We start from the raw sequence: 14,793 nt of genomic DNA on the forward strand, positions 1-14,793 counted from the left end.
TGCGAACCACTGGAAAAACGTCCCTGGTCTTTGTGGTTGAATCTGTGCTTGAAATTCACTGCTAGACTGAGGGACCATACAAATAATAGTATGACTGGGGTACAGAGATGGGGAAGTCATTTAAAAATAATGTTAAACACTATTATTGCCCAAAGAGTGAGTCCATGCAACTTATTACGTGACTTGTTAAGCAAATCTTTACTCCTGAACTGTAGGCTTGCCATAACAAAAGGGTTGAATATTTATTGACTCAAGACAATTTAGCTTTTCATTTTTATCCCCTTTTTCAATCTTGTCTCATCGCTGCAACTCCCCAACGGGCTCGGGAGGCGAAGGTCAAGTCATGTGTTCCCCGAAACATGACCCGCCAAACACCTGCCTGCTTAACCCAGAAGCCAACCACACCAATGTATTGGCGGAAACACAGTTCACCTGACGACAGTGGTCAGCCTACAAGTGCCCGGGCCCGCCACAAGGAGTCGCTAGAGCATGATGAGCCAAGTAAAGCCCCCCGGCCAAAACCTCCCCTAACCCGGACCGCGCTATGGGAGTCCCAATCTCGGCCAGTTGTGATACAGCCCACGATTGAACCTGGGTATATAGTGACGCCTCTAGCACTGCGATGCAGTGCCTTAGACCGTTGCGCCACTCGGGAGGCTTCAGCTTAGATTTTTTAATGAATTTGTAAGCATTTCTGAAAACACAATTCCACTTTGACATTATAGGGTATTGCGTATAGATCAGTAATACAAAATCTAAATTTAATCCATTTTAAAAATGTGTAAAAAGTCAAGGGGGTGAATACTTTCTGAAGGCACTGTAGAGTCATGACAGTCACCCGAAAGCAAGGATAACAAAGTAGTAATAAAGTAGTAACTTTTCCAACATTAGGACGTTACGAAAACAATGTGCGCGCTTCAATGGGGCAGAAGGCGGTGTGTTGTGACTCTGGATGGCAAGATAGCCACCATGTGGGAAATCATAGACGGCTCGTTTCCGCTAGTTTCATCTCATTCTTGATACCGTGTCTTGTTTTTAGGTGTTTCGACTGATGTCACGTCTACGCTAATATTGCTCAAATTCACTAGCTAGCTAACCAACAACTGTAACTATGTACTTGAGAGACAACAAGTGCTCATTAGACACATTTATTTATGTTTTCAATAAACATTGGAGGCTAAAGATAGTTGACATGTTGTCAACAACAACCCCGTCTGTTTTGCCGCATAGTTGTGTTACAAAACAGCCAACCAGTCTATATGCTCGTGAGGAACTCACACACGTCTGTAAACCTAATTGAAGCTACAAAACTATCAGTCTTCAACTTTAACATGTGATGACAAAACAACAGAAAAGATTAACGGAAATGAAATAGAACTATCTGAAACATCACCCTTACTAAGCCACGCTCCGCAGTCTTCTCATCTTAATAACCCAACATCAACAACCCAACCTGGCCCTTTTTTAAAGAAAACAACCCAACTTAGTGACCCAATGCCTGCAACCCAGCAATTGGGTCATCCAACAACCAAGCATTTTTAAAAGTGTTGGCTAGGTTAAAGATACTGTAGCTAGCTAGCAACCTAAGCCAACACCAAATAAATATAATCAAAAACAAATGGAATTACCATCACAATAAACTTTTCGGAATTATAACAGGACGCTTGACAGTATTATTCAACATTGGTATTAAAATAGTACCCGTATAGGAATGGGTAATTGTTTACAAGTTGCTAGCTATCCCATAAAGCCATCGGCGAAAACACAATGTTCATCTTCTTCTGAGTTAGGCAGCACAATAAATCCAGCAGCAAAATAAATTCCAAGTGCTCTGCACATGCCGACAAAAAGGTTCCCCCAGGAACCTTTGCTAATTTGAATCATTAAAGGTTAATTCAAGAACTACTCAACTAACCAATGGTGCAAATATGAACCCATTGACTGCAATGATTCATTGAGGAACTCCAGAGTTCCTTGAGAATCTCCAGGGTTCCTTGAGTCACCCTTAATTCTAAGAGGGTAGCCAAAACAGCAGCAATGATAAGTCTGTATATACTCCCCTGTCGGTTTTTGCCTTTTTCCACTGACAGAGAACCATGTTGGCATCAGTCTGATATGAAATACAGTAGAACTGGTACAAATACAGTAGTAATACAGTAAAACTACAGTGGGTTTATGTTACCTTGAGGAGGCGGTTCATATCAGCCTCCATGTTCGAGATGGTCAGCCTCTGCATGATGATGTCAGTGATGCGTCTCTCCAGAGACTGCCATTTAGCCCGGGCTGTCCTGGTGGTGTAGACGCTCCCCATCCTCACCGGGTACTTCCTGATAAATGGAATTCAACAGAGATCATTGTACAGTACGGGCCAATATATTACTGAAAAACAAAGACTAGGTGAGGAACTTATTGTTGTCCCGTTTCAACTAGAGTAGGAGTCCTTTCATGCACACAAAACATATATATATATATATATATATATATATATATATATATATATATATAACACACACACACACACACACACACACACACACACACATATATATGTATATATATATATATATATATATATATATATATATATATATGTTTTATATATATATATATGTTTTATATATATATGTTTTATATGTTTTATATATATATGTTTTATATATATATATATGTTTTATATATATATATATGTTTTATATATATATGTTTTATATATATATATATATATATATATATGTACACTACATATACACTACATATATTTGTCACATGCTTTGTAAACAACAGGTGTAGACTAACAGTGAAATGCTTATTTACAGCCCCTCCCAACAATATAGAGAGAAAATATAGAAAAAATAATAACACAAGGAATAAATACACAATGAGTAACGATAACTTGGCTATATACACAGGCAGAGATGGGCAGTATTTCTGTTACATATATTTGAAATACATATTTTAATTACCATATTTTTACATTTTAATTACACTGGGTTGAACTACACTCCAATGCATTTTGTATTTTCAAAATACTGTAATTTGTATTTTCAAAATACAATAAAAAAATAAATGTAATAAGTGGTACACATTATGTGTGTCTCCTTTCACCCTACATTGGTATTGTCATGACTTGCAAGGCCTGAGATGGAGATCTGGGGGTGCCGGCTAGGCAAATGTCTGTAATTGTTTAATTAGTTAGTAAATAAATAATTGAGCCAATTTGTGTATCACCGATTCATCAAAAAGTAGGGTTGGTGCAGACTATAAGAAATTACGACGTTCAGAATGACTGATGAGGTAATAATACATTAATAAGTGACTGTAATCGATAAGATATGAAAATATCTAAAGAGTTCAATTCAGGAAATAGTAACTCTTTAAACAACATTTTCCAGTGGTGCCCCGACTTCTTAGCTAATTAATAGTTACATGATTAGTTTAATCACGTAATAATAATTACACATAGAGAACTGATTTGATATAACATTCTTCACATTAACGAACGTTACAACAGTATCAGAAGTCTGATAGTACTATGATGTGATAAAATCATCTGCTAAATGAATGGCTGGTAGCCAAGCGGTTAAGAGTGTTGGACCAGTTCGAATCCCCGAGCCAACTAGGTGAAAAATCTATCGGCTTGCTCTGGATAAGAGAGTCTGCTAAATGATGTACACATTCAAGGGTTTTTCTTTCTTTTAACTATTTTCTACATTGTAGAATAATAGTGAAGATATTAAAACTATGAAATAACACATATGGAATCATGTAGTAATCAAACAAGTGTTAAACAAATCTAAATATATTTTATATTTGAGATTCTTCAAAGTAGCCACAGCTTTGCCTTGATGACAGCTTTGCACACTCTTGGCATTCTCTCAAGCAGCTTCATGAGGTAGGCACCTGGAATGCATTTCAATTAACAGTTGTGCCTTCTTAAAAGTTCATTTGTGGAATTTCTTTCCTTCTTAATGCGTTTGAGACAATCAGTTGTGTTGTGGCAAGGTAGTGATGATTTACAGAAGATAGCCCTATTTGGTAAAAGACCAAGTCCATATTATGGCAAGAACATCTCAAATTAGCAAAGAGAAACGACAGTCCATCATTACTTTAAGACATGAAGGTCAGTCAATCCAGAACATTTCAAGAACTTTGAAAGTTTCTTCAAGTGCAGTCACAAAAACCATGAAGCGCTATGATGAAACTGGCTCTCATGAGGACTGCCACAGGAAAGGAAGACCTAGAGTTACCTCTGCTGCAGAGTATAAGTTCAGTAGAGTTAACAGCACCTCAGATTGCAGCCCAAATAAATGCTTCATAGAGTTCAAGTTACAGACACATGTCAACATGCACTGTTCAGAGGAGACTGCGTGAATCAGGCCTTCATGGTCGAATTGCTGCAAAGAAACCACTACTAAAGTACACCAATAAGAAGAAGAGACTTGCTTGGGCCAAGAAACACAAGCAATGGACATTAGATTGATGGAAATTTGTCCTTTGGTCTGGAGTCCAAATGAGAGATTTTTGGTTCCAACCGCCGTGTGTTTGTGAGATGTGGTGTGGGTGAACGGATGATCTCTGCATGTGTATTTCCCACAGTAAAGCATGGAGGAGGAGGTGTGATGGTGTGGGGGTTCTTTCTTGGTGACACGGTCTGTGATTTGTTTAGAATTCAAGGCACACTTAACCGGCATGGCTACCACAGCATTCTGCAGCGATACGCCATCCCATCTGGTTTTGGCTTAGTGGGACAATCATTTGTTTTTCAACAGAACAATGACCCAACACACGTCCAGAATGTTGTTGCTTTTCGGGCCGGTTGCTTGCATTTTAAAATACAAAATACATGTGTCACGTCCTGGCCAGTATAAGGGTTAATTGTCATTTTAGTTTGGTCAGGACGTGGCAGAGGGTATTTGTTTTATGTGGTTCAGGGTGGTGTGTTAGTTAGGAGGGCGTTTGATTTATTATTTCCGGGTTTTGAGTTATGGTCTATGTTGATGTATTTCTATGTGTAGTCTGGTTGATCTGTTTCTATGTTGAGTTAATTGGGGTGGACTTCCAATTGAAGGCAGCTGTGTGGTGTTGCCTTTGATTGGAAGTCCTATATTAGTTGGGTGTGTTTGTCTGTGTATTTGTGGGAGATTGTTCCGTGTTTAGTGTGTGTAAACCTAACAGGACTGTCAGTGTATCGTGCGTTCATTTTTGTTATTTTGTATGTTCATTTTTGGAATTTATTAAAAGTTCAAAATGAACCATCTCAACTCTGCTGCATATTGGTCCTCATTTTCCGATGATGATTTCGCCATATCGTCCTCCGACGAAGAAATCCCTGACAACATGTATTTTTATTAAATACATTAGAAAATACAAGTATATTGTAGTTTATTTTGATACATTGTTCTTTATGTAATTTTTATGTATTTTGTAACTGTAGCTATTTGGTTAACAAACACATCATGCCTATGCACACGGGCAAACGCACGCACGCACAAGCACATGCACACACACACTCACACCATCAGTCCTGCTGGTAGTACCTTGGGGTGCCATTGGGGCCTGCTGCCCCAGCAGAGTGAGGTCTCCCTAGGATGCTGCGGTGAGAAGGGTCCTGGAGGGGCTCCGGTAGGCTCACCTTTCTGTTCACCTTCCCTGAAGTTGGCCTCACCTGCCTTCTCAGAGCTGTCACCTAGCACAGGAGGAAAGCAGGGCGATGTTCAGTAGGGAGAAAATGTTTTGAAACAAAGATACTACCTGAACGTGTCCAAAAAGTACAAAGATATTTTGTTTTCCATTGCAAAACGTTTTGCTACAGTTTGCCATACTGAACATGACCCAGTGTATCTTACCTCGTCATTCTTCCTGCGCAGTATCAGGTCCTGCTGCCTCTTCTGAGCCTCCAACTGTCTCAGTTGGTGCTGTAAGTGACAGGCACATCATATCAATAGAATTCAATTGAATTGAACTTTGTCACAGGCTAAACACAACTTCACAACACACATTATTTCCGGTCTGTAACGTTACCTCATGCTTGCGCTGGTCCTTCTTCAGAGTAGCGATCTCTCTGTTGCGTCGGCACTCTGTTGCTCTGTTTTTCTCCTGCACCTCCTTCATCTGACGCATCAGACCCACCTAGCACAACACCCACCATTTACATGTCAATCAATCAATCAATCAGTCAACATATCCATCCATCCATCAATCCACCCATTCCTCCAACTAACCACCCACCCACCCTACCACCCATCCATCCTTCCATCCACAATTTTCTCTTAACCTTTGTTTTCTTCATCTCAGCCACATCCTGGTTGAGTTTCTTGAGCTGCTTCTCGTACTGTGATTGGTTCTTGAGGAGGCGTGCGTGTTCCTTCTGGGCTGACTGCAGCTTCTGCATCTCCTTGTTCATAGAGCTCAGCTTCTTCTCATATTCTAACTTAATCTTCTTAGCTTTCTCCTCCGTGCACGTCTCCACTGAGCCTGCAGACACAACTAACTCAGCTAAGCACAGGCACGGTGGAAACAACACAACACTGTTCAGTTCAACCGACACAGCTCAGCACAGCCACAATGGAATATCAATCAAATCAGTCATTCAAATGTTAGCCTTTTTAAAGCAACAGTTGTCACAGTCACAAAGTGATTTACAGAATACGACGGCCCTCTAGAAATAAGGGGTTTAAACACACACTTCATGGTGTGTAAAATAACAAATCATGACAGAGAGACTTATACAAAATACATTAAAATGTTATGTACAGGTATGATGTCATTGGTGGTGGACAGGATTAGTTAGATAGAGTTAGTTATATGTTAGTTATATAACTCCATAATACACTCACTCTGAGATGTAGCGACATAGCACATAGCACCTAAACAAATAAATGCAACCCTTCATTAATCTGTCACCATATTCCTGTGCACGTCTCTTTCTCTCGTATACGTACCCATGTTGTGCAGCACCTTGTCCCTCTCCAGCTGTGTGTCTCTGATCTTGCTCTGCAGCATCATGAGTTTCTGTTCGTACTGCTGTTTGAGCGTGTGCAGACGGCGCTGGCTGTTCTCCAGCTCGTCTATCAGCTTCTGCTTGATGGCGATCTCACACGTGATGTTGGCCAGGTCCGCCTGGAAGTTCTCTGTTCAGAGAACACACACAGAACTAGCTATATGAGACACGCTTCGTTGACATGTTCACTATTCTTTTATTAAAATAACAGAATAATCTCATCATGGTGAATGAATAAGGGGTGTTAGAGCCAGGACCAAAGATGCAAGGCATTCTTTATGACAGTGTAAAAGCACCTTTGGATGGGTGTGTGTGAGAGAGTTTTACCTTTCTCATCCAGTTCTTCGGAGTCTGACTCATCCGAGCTCTCTTCACCCTCCATCTCATACTCCTCGTCTTCTCCCTCCAGCTCCTCTCCTTCCTCATGGTCACTGACGTGGTCATCCTGTTCACACACATTTACACGATGTGAGTACAAAGAACACACACACAGCACACACACACACTGACTTAAATATGCCAATTAAGGACATTCTTAGACGTACCCCCTCAGCCTCGTCGTTGCCTCGTTCCTGTTCGTTGTCTGGTACCTCCTCCTTGACCACACTGTGAGGACGGAACCAGAGGTTTAGGGAGCCATTGACTGCAAACGCAAGACATCAGGTCACTAGACTATCAGGGAGCACTACCATACAGCACTACCATACAGTTCATGGACACACTACCTTGATTTTTCTGCATACTGTAAAAATGCATGTTAGGTTAGAATCACAATTCAAACAGAACCCAAATCATTTGGTTGTTAGAATCATCCTTGAAGTAGGTGTTAGTGAATGATTGATTGACATTATGTGGTTGCATCATGGCAAAGAGTGCTGACTCTTTTAGTTCATTTCGTTAGTTTAAGGGTCTCAACAATGCAGAAAGGGGGAGAGGGATAAGAAGAAGGGGGAGAGATTACAAGTGGGTTTTCCTCCAGGTGTGGCAACTACCTGCAGGTGTAAAAGCTTTGTTAGAGAGGCGGGAAGAAGTGAGTTCGAGAGATGGGGGAGAGAGGGAGGAAAGGGGGTTAGAGAGATGGGGGAGAGAGGGGCATAGCAAACCTGGCAAGCTCAACCTCATGGTGACTCTCCTCGAGCCGCTGCAGTCTTCAGAGTAGGGGAGGAGAATGGGGGAGACAGTTTGAGAGAGTGAGGTTGGCCGGGGAAGAGAGTGAACCAGAGAGCAGAAAAGAGTGTAGCAAAGAAGAACAGGTTAACCTTAGAGGATTTGGCACTGGTTGTCTTCTATTGGCTTGTTGATGTCTACCAAGCCATTTATGTGCTATGTTGTTTATCAAATGTGCATTAAACCACAGAGAAAGAGAGAGACTAGTTGTACAGTACAGGTACATCTGAACATGATTGGGCCTGTTATATAAACCCATCCTAATGCATGGGGTATTAGATAGACATTAGAGAGGGAACAGGTAACTGCTGAAGGGGAAAGGCTGGGTGCCAGAACTAATTACCCAAAACACCCCGGGACAACAACGGAAACCAATTCCCTCGCCTCTGTAATCTCCCCACACCCCCTCTCTAATCCTCTTCCCCTTCCCTCCCCAGTACCACCTCTCCCCCTCACCCCACCATGCCCGCCCCATCTCTAACCACCTCTGAGCATATCACTGTCAGACTCAAGGTCGACCATCAAAGTCTACCCATTCTCCCTATTGTTTCATCCACACGTTTGGACATAGAGAGTTACAAATTGTAACAAACATAATGCAATCGATTTCATGGCATGTACGTGAAATGTACATCAAAACAGGAACGTGGAATGAGTGCAATATCAAAGGTATGAAGGGAAAAGAACAACTCCTACCTCTTCTTTTTCTTCCTCTCTTTCTTCTTGAGTTTCTCCAGATCTTTCTTGGCCATTTCGATGATGTCAGAGGCCTCTCTCTCTGGGGCGAGTTGGGCTGGGGAGAAGGAGCCCCCACCCCCATACAGGGAGGAACGTGTGTTGGCACGGGACAGGGTTTTACGGAGGTTCTCATTCACTGCCTCACTCTCCAGGAGCTTGGCTCTGCAGACACAAAACCAACGGTCAGAACACTGTTGTTGGTCTCCAAACACCAAAACCAAATGTCACAATACTCAATGCCTTCCTTTCTACAGACACATCATACTGTACATGTAAGAGACATGTCATGCATCATACCTGAGCTCCTCGATTTCTTTGATGTAGTTCTGGATCATATTTCCAATTTCCTCATTCCCCTCACCTGAAAGATATTCGAACATGAGGGCATTTTCAGCACTTTTTCCATAGACTTAAATGGAGCACTTCCTATCCCACTAGCCTGGATTTTGAATCATCTTGGCGCAGTGTGAATAAGGCCCATTATTCCTGTCCCAGTACGTACCCACTTTGGCCAGGACCTGGTTGGCCTGGTCACTGAGGTACTGTGTGAGTCTGGCCCTCTGAGCGTCAATGGTCTCCTGCATGGCCTTGACCCTGATCCTCAGGTTACTGTTCTCTGTCTGTAGCATGCTGTTCTCATGGACCATGTCGTTGATGCTCTCCATGCCGTCCTCCCCCACCATACGCTTGCCCTGAGACCAGAGAGAGACCAGAGGACTATGGTTATTATAGTAGATCACTATAGTAGATCAGTTAGGCCAATACAACTATACATTGTTATACCTCCCCTACCATATGCTTTCCCTGCTCAGACCAGAGGGACCAGAGAGATGAGCGTAGATCATAGAGAAATACAGACTGAAATACACACTGAATATCCCTCGGTTTCACTATTGTTTAGTTGGATTCCAGGCTACCAGAAATACAGCCTCAATGGACACGTGCAGCTGCTAGTACGTTTTAAGTTATATGGATCCGTATAATGGTACAGTTTACCATATGACTTGGAAAACAGGGCCTTTATAAAGATATCTAAAATAGCAACAAACAAACAAAAATCTCCCTCTCTCTCTCTTGCACCCTCCATCCGTCTTTCCTTCTCTTACCGTCTTGTACTCCATCAGTTCCATCTGTAGCCTGGCAATATCAGTCCTGAGAGCTGATATCTGCTGGGAGGCTTTGTCCTGGTTCACCATCACCTTGTTCTTAATGTTCCTGGCTCTGTTAGCGTAGTTCAGACAGCTCAGTGTCTCCATGAAGTCCCGGTCAGATGGGCTGATACACGCGATCATCACCGTTTGACTGGGGATAGAGATAGAAGATGGACGGAATAGTGACACAGACCGTAGACAGACACACAGGAAAAATAAGACTACATTAGGAACTGAATAACTATACCGGCAATGCATTGATATCAATGTAAATCACTTAGTGATTTACATGGAAAAGCCGTACAGAATTAATGATTCTAATTTAGTCAAAAATCGAGAATTGTTCATATAGATGGTAATTAATTCACTCACTAGCATAAAGAAATTCCGGTTTTAATGGATCACTTTTAAAACATTGATATTCCAGTCAGCAGACCTTCGTTGGACAGATAATTCATTCATCCACAGAATAAAGCTTCAAGGAGAGGTTCTAGTATTAACCTCTATATCTACATCTTCCAACACTATTACATACGGTGTATTCGTGTGGTTTATGAGGACATACAGACCTGTTTCCTCCCAGAGAGTCCTGCAGTAGCCGGGTGAGTTTCGAGTCCCTGTAAGGCACGTGGGTGGACCTCTTACTCCTGTCCCCCAGAGCACTGATCACGTTACCCAGCGCAAGCTGCAGCGAGAGAGGAAAAAACAGACCGAGGAGACATAAAGATGAGATGAGGTCCTTAAAAATGAGGCTTAAACATCTGCATTCTATCAAAATAAAGCATCAAATCCTTCCTTTAATGTGATGTTTAAATTCAGTTGTCAATCAAAGAGATGGCGGCAGACAGTGTTGGTAGAACGTCTGCAATATCTTTCTCAACCACCAGGAGGCTCCTTTTCCCATAGTTTCCAATGCTCTAGACAACAGGTGCATCATTGAAACAGTTCATGTCAGTCGTCCAAGAAGAGGACATGGCATCATCACTGTCCTGACTCTCTAAAACCTCCTAGTGCTGAGTAATCTATGACTTTTACAGGCACTGTTATAGCATTGCGAATGGTTAGGGTGAATTCCATTTCAAGTCAGTCAACTTGTAATAAATTGACCCAAACCAGGCACTGTGTGTACATCTTACTAACTATATCATGCGTTATTTCACAGTGAGAGTCTCACCAGTCCACAGTTGATGGAGATGCCTTCCTTGGCTCTATCCCCAGTAGCTCCTGTCCTCTTTAGTCTCTCTGACCCGGCCAGGTCCACAAAGTGAAACTTAGCCGTCAGCGTCTCAAACTCAGCGTTGATCTCAGAGGAACCGTTGGCCAGACGGTTGTCTGTGTCATTGGACTCCTGAAGGAGGAGATGGGCATTGTGTATAAAACAAATAAGAGACTGTGGGGCAAATACGCATGGTGATTGTGTTTGTAATTCCATGTCTTGGACATGTGTATCGACATTTCGGCTGTAGCACTGATTCGGCCTATGAGAGAAATATAACTGGTGGTTTTCGTCTTCCATTATAACTCTCAATAACAACACCAGTGGATAGGCCTGTCTGTATCTGTAACAGCCTGTATATTGTTCATGTAATCAGCGGGCAGGGAGAGGAGGGTGACATCATGCCCAGCTGGTGTGTGTGTGAATTGGGAGCAATGTGGGGAGATATGCTGTGTGGGGAGCTGTGTCGCTGGCTGGGGAGCTGTGTGGGAGGCTTGGGCAACTCTGCATTTCACAGTCATCTTGTTTATCAGCTGGGGTGTTTATTGATCTCATAAATACTAGGAAATGACATGCTATTAAAGTGTGTTTTCACAATTGGCAACAAACGAGTGGTTGTTTGTTACAACCCCCAAATAAAATGGTAATGATTATGCAGCCTAATAACCTTATAATCATGTAATTTCTAAAGAATGACAGGGAAAACAGCTAAGTGAAAATAGTACAGCCAGTGAAATAGACTGTTAAAAGCGTATCCTATCCTAGGCTTGGCTCTAGAGAGCTCCAGCCCACTGGTGTGATGCCACGTACACTGTCGTCCGGAGCGCAGACTCTGACTTGGCACAGGTGGATGGTGAAGATGGCATGGGAGCGCGAGCTCTGGACATTCATCTGGGTGCTGGCCGTGGTACGGGACAGAGCACCCAGCTTCAGACACTGCATCATCTGTACAGGGAGGGGGAGGGAGGAGGGGAGAGTTTAGAGTACACTGTATTCAAGAGAGAAATTCTGTTTGACAATTCACATACACAGACAGATTTAGGCTTACAGCAATAACATATATTTAACCAATGACCTTAGGTACAGTTTGGTGTTATTCTGCTTTAGGCTGCGATTGAGACTAACCTCTGCTTCGGAGGTGACCGTGCGTGTGGTGACTCCCACAGTGTAGATGCCTCCGTTACCGTCCTCATGAATCTTGATGGTGGACTTCTGTCTCTTCCCATCCATGTCACGCGTTGATTCAAACAGATCCAACACCTCCTCATTGTACAGCTGGGATGGGGGAAAAAAATGGATACTTTGTCAAATAAAAAAACTAGCCAACGAGCCAATACCCCAAAGCTAAATAACTGTGCATGAAAAACATCAGTAGCTAAGTAATTTTGGTTATGGCAAGTATACTGCTTTATTAGTTTATTTTTTAATTTGTATATCATTATTTTATTTTTTTACTTTTTTGTCATATCCAATTGGTAGTTACAGTCTTGTCCCATTGCTGCAACTCCCATACGGACTCGGGAGAGTTGAAGGTCGAGAGCCATGCGTCCTCCGAAACACAACCCGCCAAAAGGGCACAATGCACACAATGCACGCTTAACACGAAAGCCAGCCACACCAATGTGTTGGAGGAAACACCGTACAACTGGCGACCGAAGTCAGCGTGCATGCGCCCGGACCCGCAACAGGTGTCGCTAGAGCGTGATGGGACAAGGACATCCCAGCCGGACAAACCCTCCCCTAACCCGGACAACGCTGGGCCAATTGTGCGTCGCCTCATGGGTCTCCCGGTCGCTGCCGGCTGCGATACAGCCCGGTATCTAACTCGCCTCATGGGTCTCCCGGTCGCGGCCGACTGCGATACAGCCCGGTATCTAACTCGGGAGGCCACTGCTTTATTAGTTGTTAGAGACATGCATCAGCAAGCGATATCAGAGTTGAGTGAGACATGTAATTCCCTAGTAATTACTCTATGGTGATAAATCATCTGCCTGTAGAGTTAAGTTAGCTGAATACATCCCATGAGCAATACTTCCCTCTGCTCCACGCTGCTACACACAGATGCAGCAACCCCTAGCCAGAACCCTTTCCCCTAATACCTCTCTTGTGTTAGCAGCTCTGAGGGAAGGGAACAGGATAGATTTAAGTAAGGAATAATGCCTTCCAGGGCCAATGAAACCTACATCTCCTAGCTTCCTCATGTTGCAGAGCTAATGTGAGACTACAGAGAGAGATTGTATTTCTGGTTCAAAAGTGTAACCAGTCGGGATTGAATACGGGTCTCCCGCTCACCAACCCAATGTCTTAACCAAATCACCTCAGCTACAAAAGCACATACGTTTCATCACACATACCTCCAGGAACTGTGCGTTGATCTTAAACTCGGGTACAGGCTTGCCTTGCTCTGTGGCGGCCTGTCGTCGTTCCTCAATGCCCCTGAAGAGATGTCTGACTGCCCGGGGAATGATTCCCAACTCCTCCTCACAGATGTTCACGTCAAACCCTGTACCCATGGTGTAGGTCTTCCCCGAACCAGTCTGGGGGAGAGGGAGAAGAAGGGGGAGGACATGATAGGATCAATAACAAATGATATTGTTTCATTTATTTACTCACTTATCTGACTTCAAACTTATTCAGACAGTCAGTGGGCCTATGGTGCTGTCTCATGAATGCAGCAAGTCATAAAGCGGGATCAGTTGAGCTTTTCTTACTCAAATTAAAAAACAGTACAAAACGTCAATGTTCAGAATAGAAGAAAAACAAGCCCTGCCAAAATGATTCTCCTGGACTAAAGCCTGCTCCTAATTCACAGTGCACAAACATTGGGGTTGGGGGCTTGGTTGTCATGGTGACTACCAACGGAATGCGACGCTAATTCACACGTCACCTGAAAGATACTCTGACAGTGGTGTGTGTGAATGTGTGTGTGTGTGCCCGTGCATTTTTGTGTGCATTTGTGTAGATGTCATGTGTGTGTGTGTGTGTGTGTGTGCGTGCATGCGTACATATAAATAGTTGTGTGTGAGTGTGCATGTGTATATGGGTCCGTGCGTGCGCGACCCGCTGTGCCCCCTGAATGAGAGTCTGACAGGGAGACAATGGGGCTGAGAAGAATGTAGCGGGTAGAGGAGAATGGACGGAGAGATTAAGAGGAGGAGGAGAGGAGTGAAAGGAAAGTTTCGCAGAGCTCCACTATAGAGCTTCAGTTCAGAGGAAGAAGTTGTGACAGAGGGATTCGCTAAAAGTACAAGAGAGAGAGACAGAGACAGAGAGACAGAGAGTGAGAGCGAGAGCGAGAGAGAGAGAAGGATAGAGAGCGACAGAGATAAAGTGAAGGAGTTTGAGAGAGTGAGAGAGTGAGACAGACAGGCAGAGAGAAAGCAGGGAGAACGAGAGAGAGAGATAGTGAAAGAGAGCCTGATAGATAGATAGATAGATAGATATGAACATGTACTATAGAAAGTCAGTCACATGTGCTAATCTATCAAGCCAATAAAAACCCTGAGGTTGGTCCTGTTAGA

General features: G+C 43.0%; 1 protein-coding gene across 4 annotated transcripts in view; it reads right to left on the reverse strand.

Moving 5' to 3' along the window:
- LOC106575986 (kinesin-like protein KIF21A) overlaps positions 1 to 14,793 on the reverse strand; it is a 41,275-nt gene that overhangs the window by 12,176 nt on the left and 14,306 nt on the right. For 2 of the 4 annotated variants that reach the window (XM_014152765.3, XM_014152764.3), the window contains exons 3-20: positions 13,627 to 13,809; positions 12,398 to 12,547; positions 12,083 to 12,217; positions 11,231 to 11,404; positions 10,626 to 10,741; positions 10,012 to 10,207; positions 9,408 to 9,597; positions 9,203 to 9,266; positions 8,864 to 9,067; positions 8,104 to 8,148; positions 7,546 to 7,606; positions 7,328 to 7,445; positions 6,942 to 7,130; positions 6,275 to 6,474; positions 6,022 to 6,129; positions 5,847 to 5,915; positions 5,538 to 5,686; positions 2,183 to 2,327 (exon numbers count right to left, since the gene is read on the reverse strand). In XM_014152765.3, coding sequence (XP_014008240.1) covers positions 2,183 to 2,327; positions 5,538 to 5,686; positions 5,847 to 5,915; positions 6,022 to 6,129; positions 6,275 to 6,474; positions 6,942 to 7,130; positions 7,328 to 7,445; positions 7,546 to 7,606; positions 8,104 to 8,148; positions 8,864 to 9,067; positions 9,203 to 9,266; positions 9,408 to 9,597; positions 10,012 to 10,207; positions 10,626 to 10,741; positions 11,231 to 11,404; positions 12,083 to 12,217; positions 12,398 to 12,547; positions 13,627 to 13,809 — 2,496 coding nt within the window. The remainder of the gene's footprint in view (positions 1 to 2,182; positions 2,328 to 5,537; positions 5,687 to 5,846; positions 5,916 to 6,021; positions 6,130 to 6,274; positions 6,475 to 6,941; positions 7,131 to 7,327; positions 7,446 to 7,545; positions 7,607 to 8,103; positions 8,149 to 8,863; positions 9,068 to 9,202; positions 9,267 to 9,407; positions 9,598 to 10,011; positions 10,208 to 10,625; positions 10,742 to 11,230; positions 11,405 to 12,082; positions 12,218 to 12,397; positions 12,548 to 13,626; positions 13,810 to 14,793) is intronic. The other 2 variants (XM_014152768.3, XM_082963798.1) reach the window with 1 other exon arrangement.

Source organism: Salmo salar, chromosome 17, assembly GCF_965601325.2.
Source record: "Salmo salar chromosome 17, fSalSal1, whole genome shotgun sequence".
In the NCBI taxonomy this organism is placed as follows: Eukaryota; Metazoa; Chordata; class Actinopteri; order Salmoniformes; family Salmonidae; genus Salmo; species Salmo salar.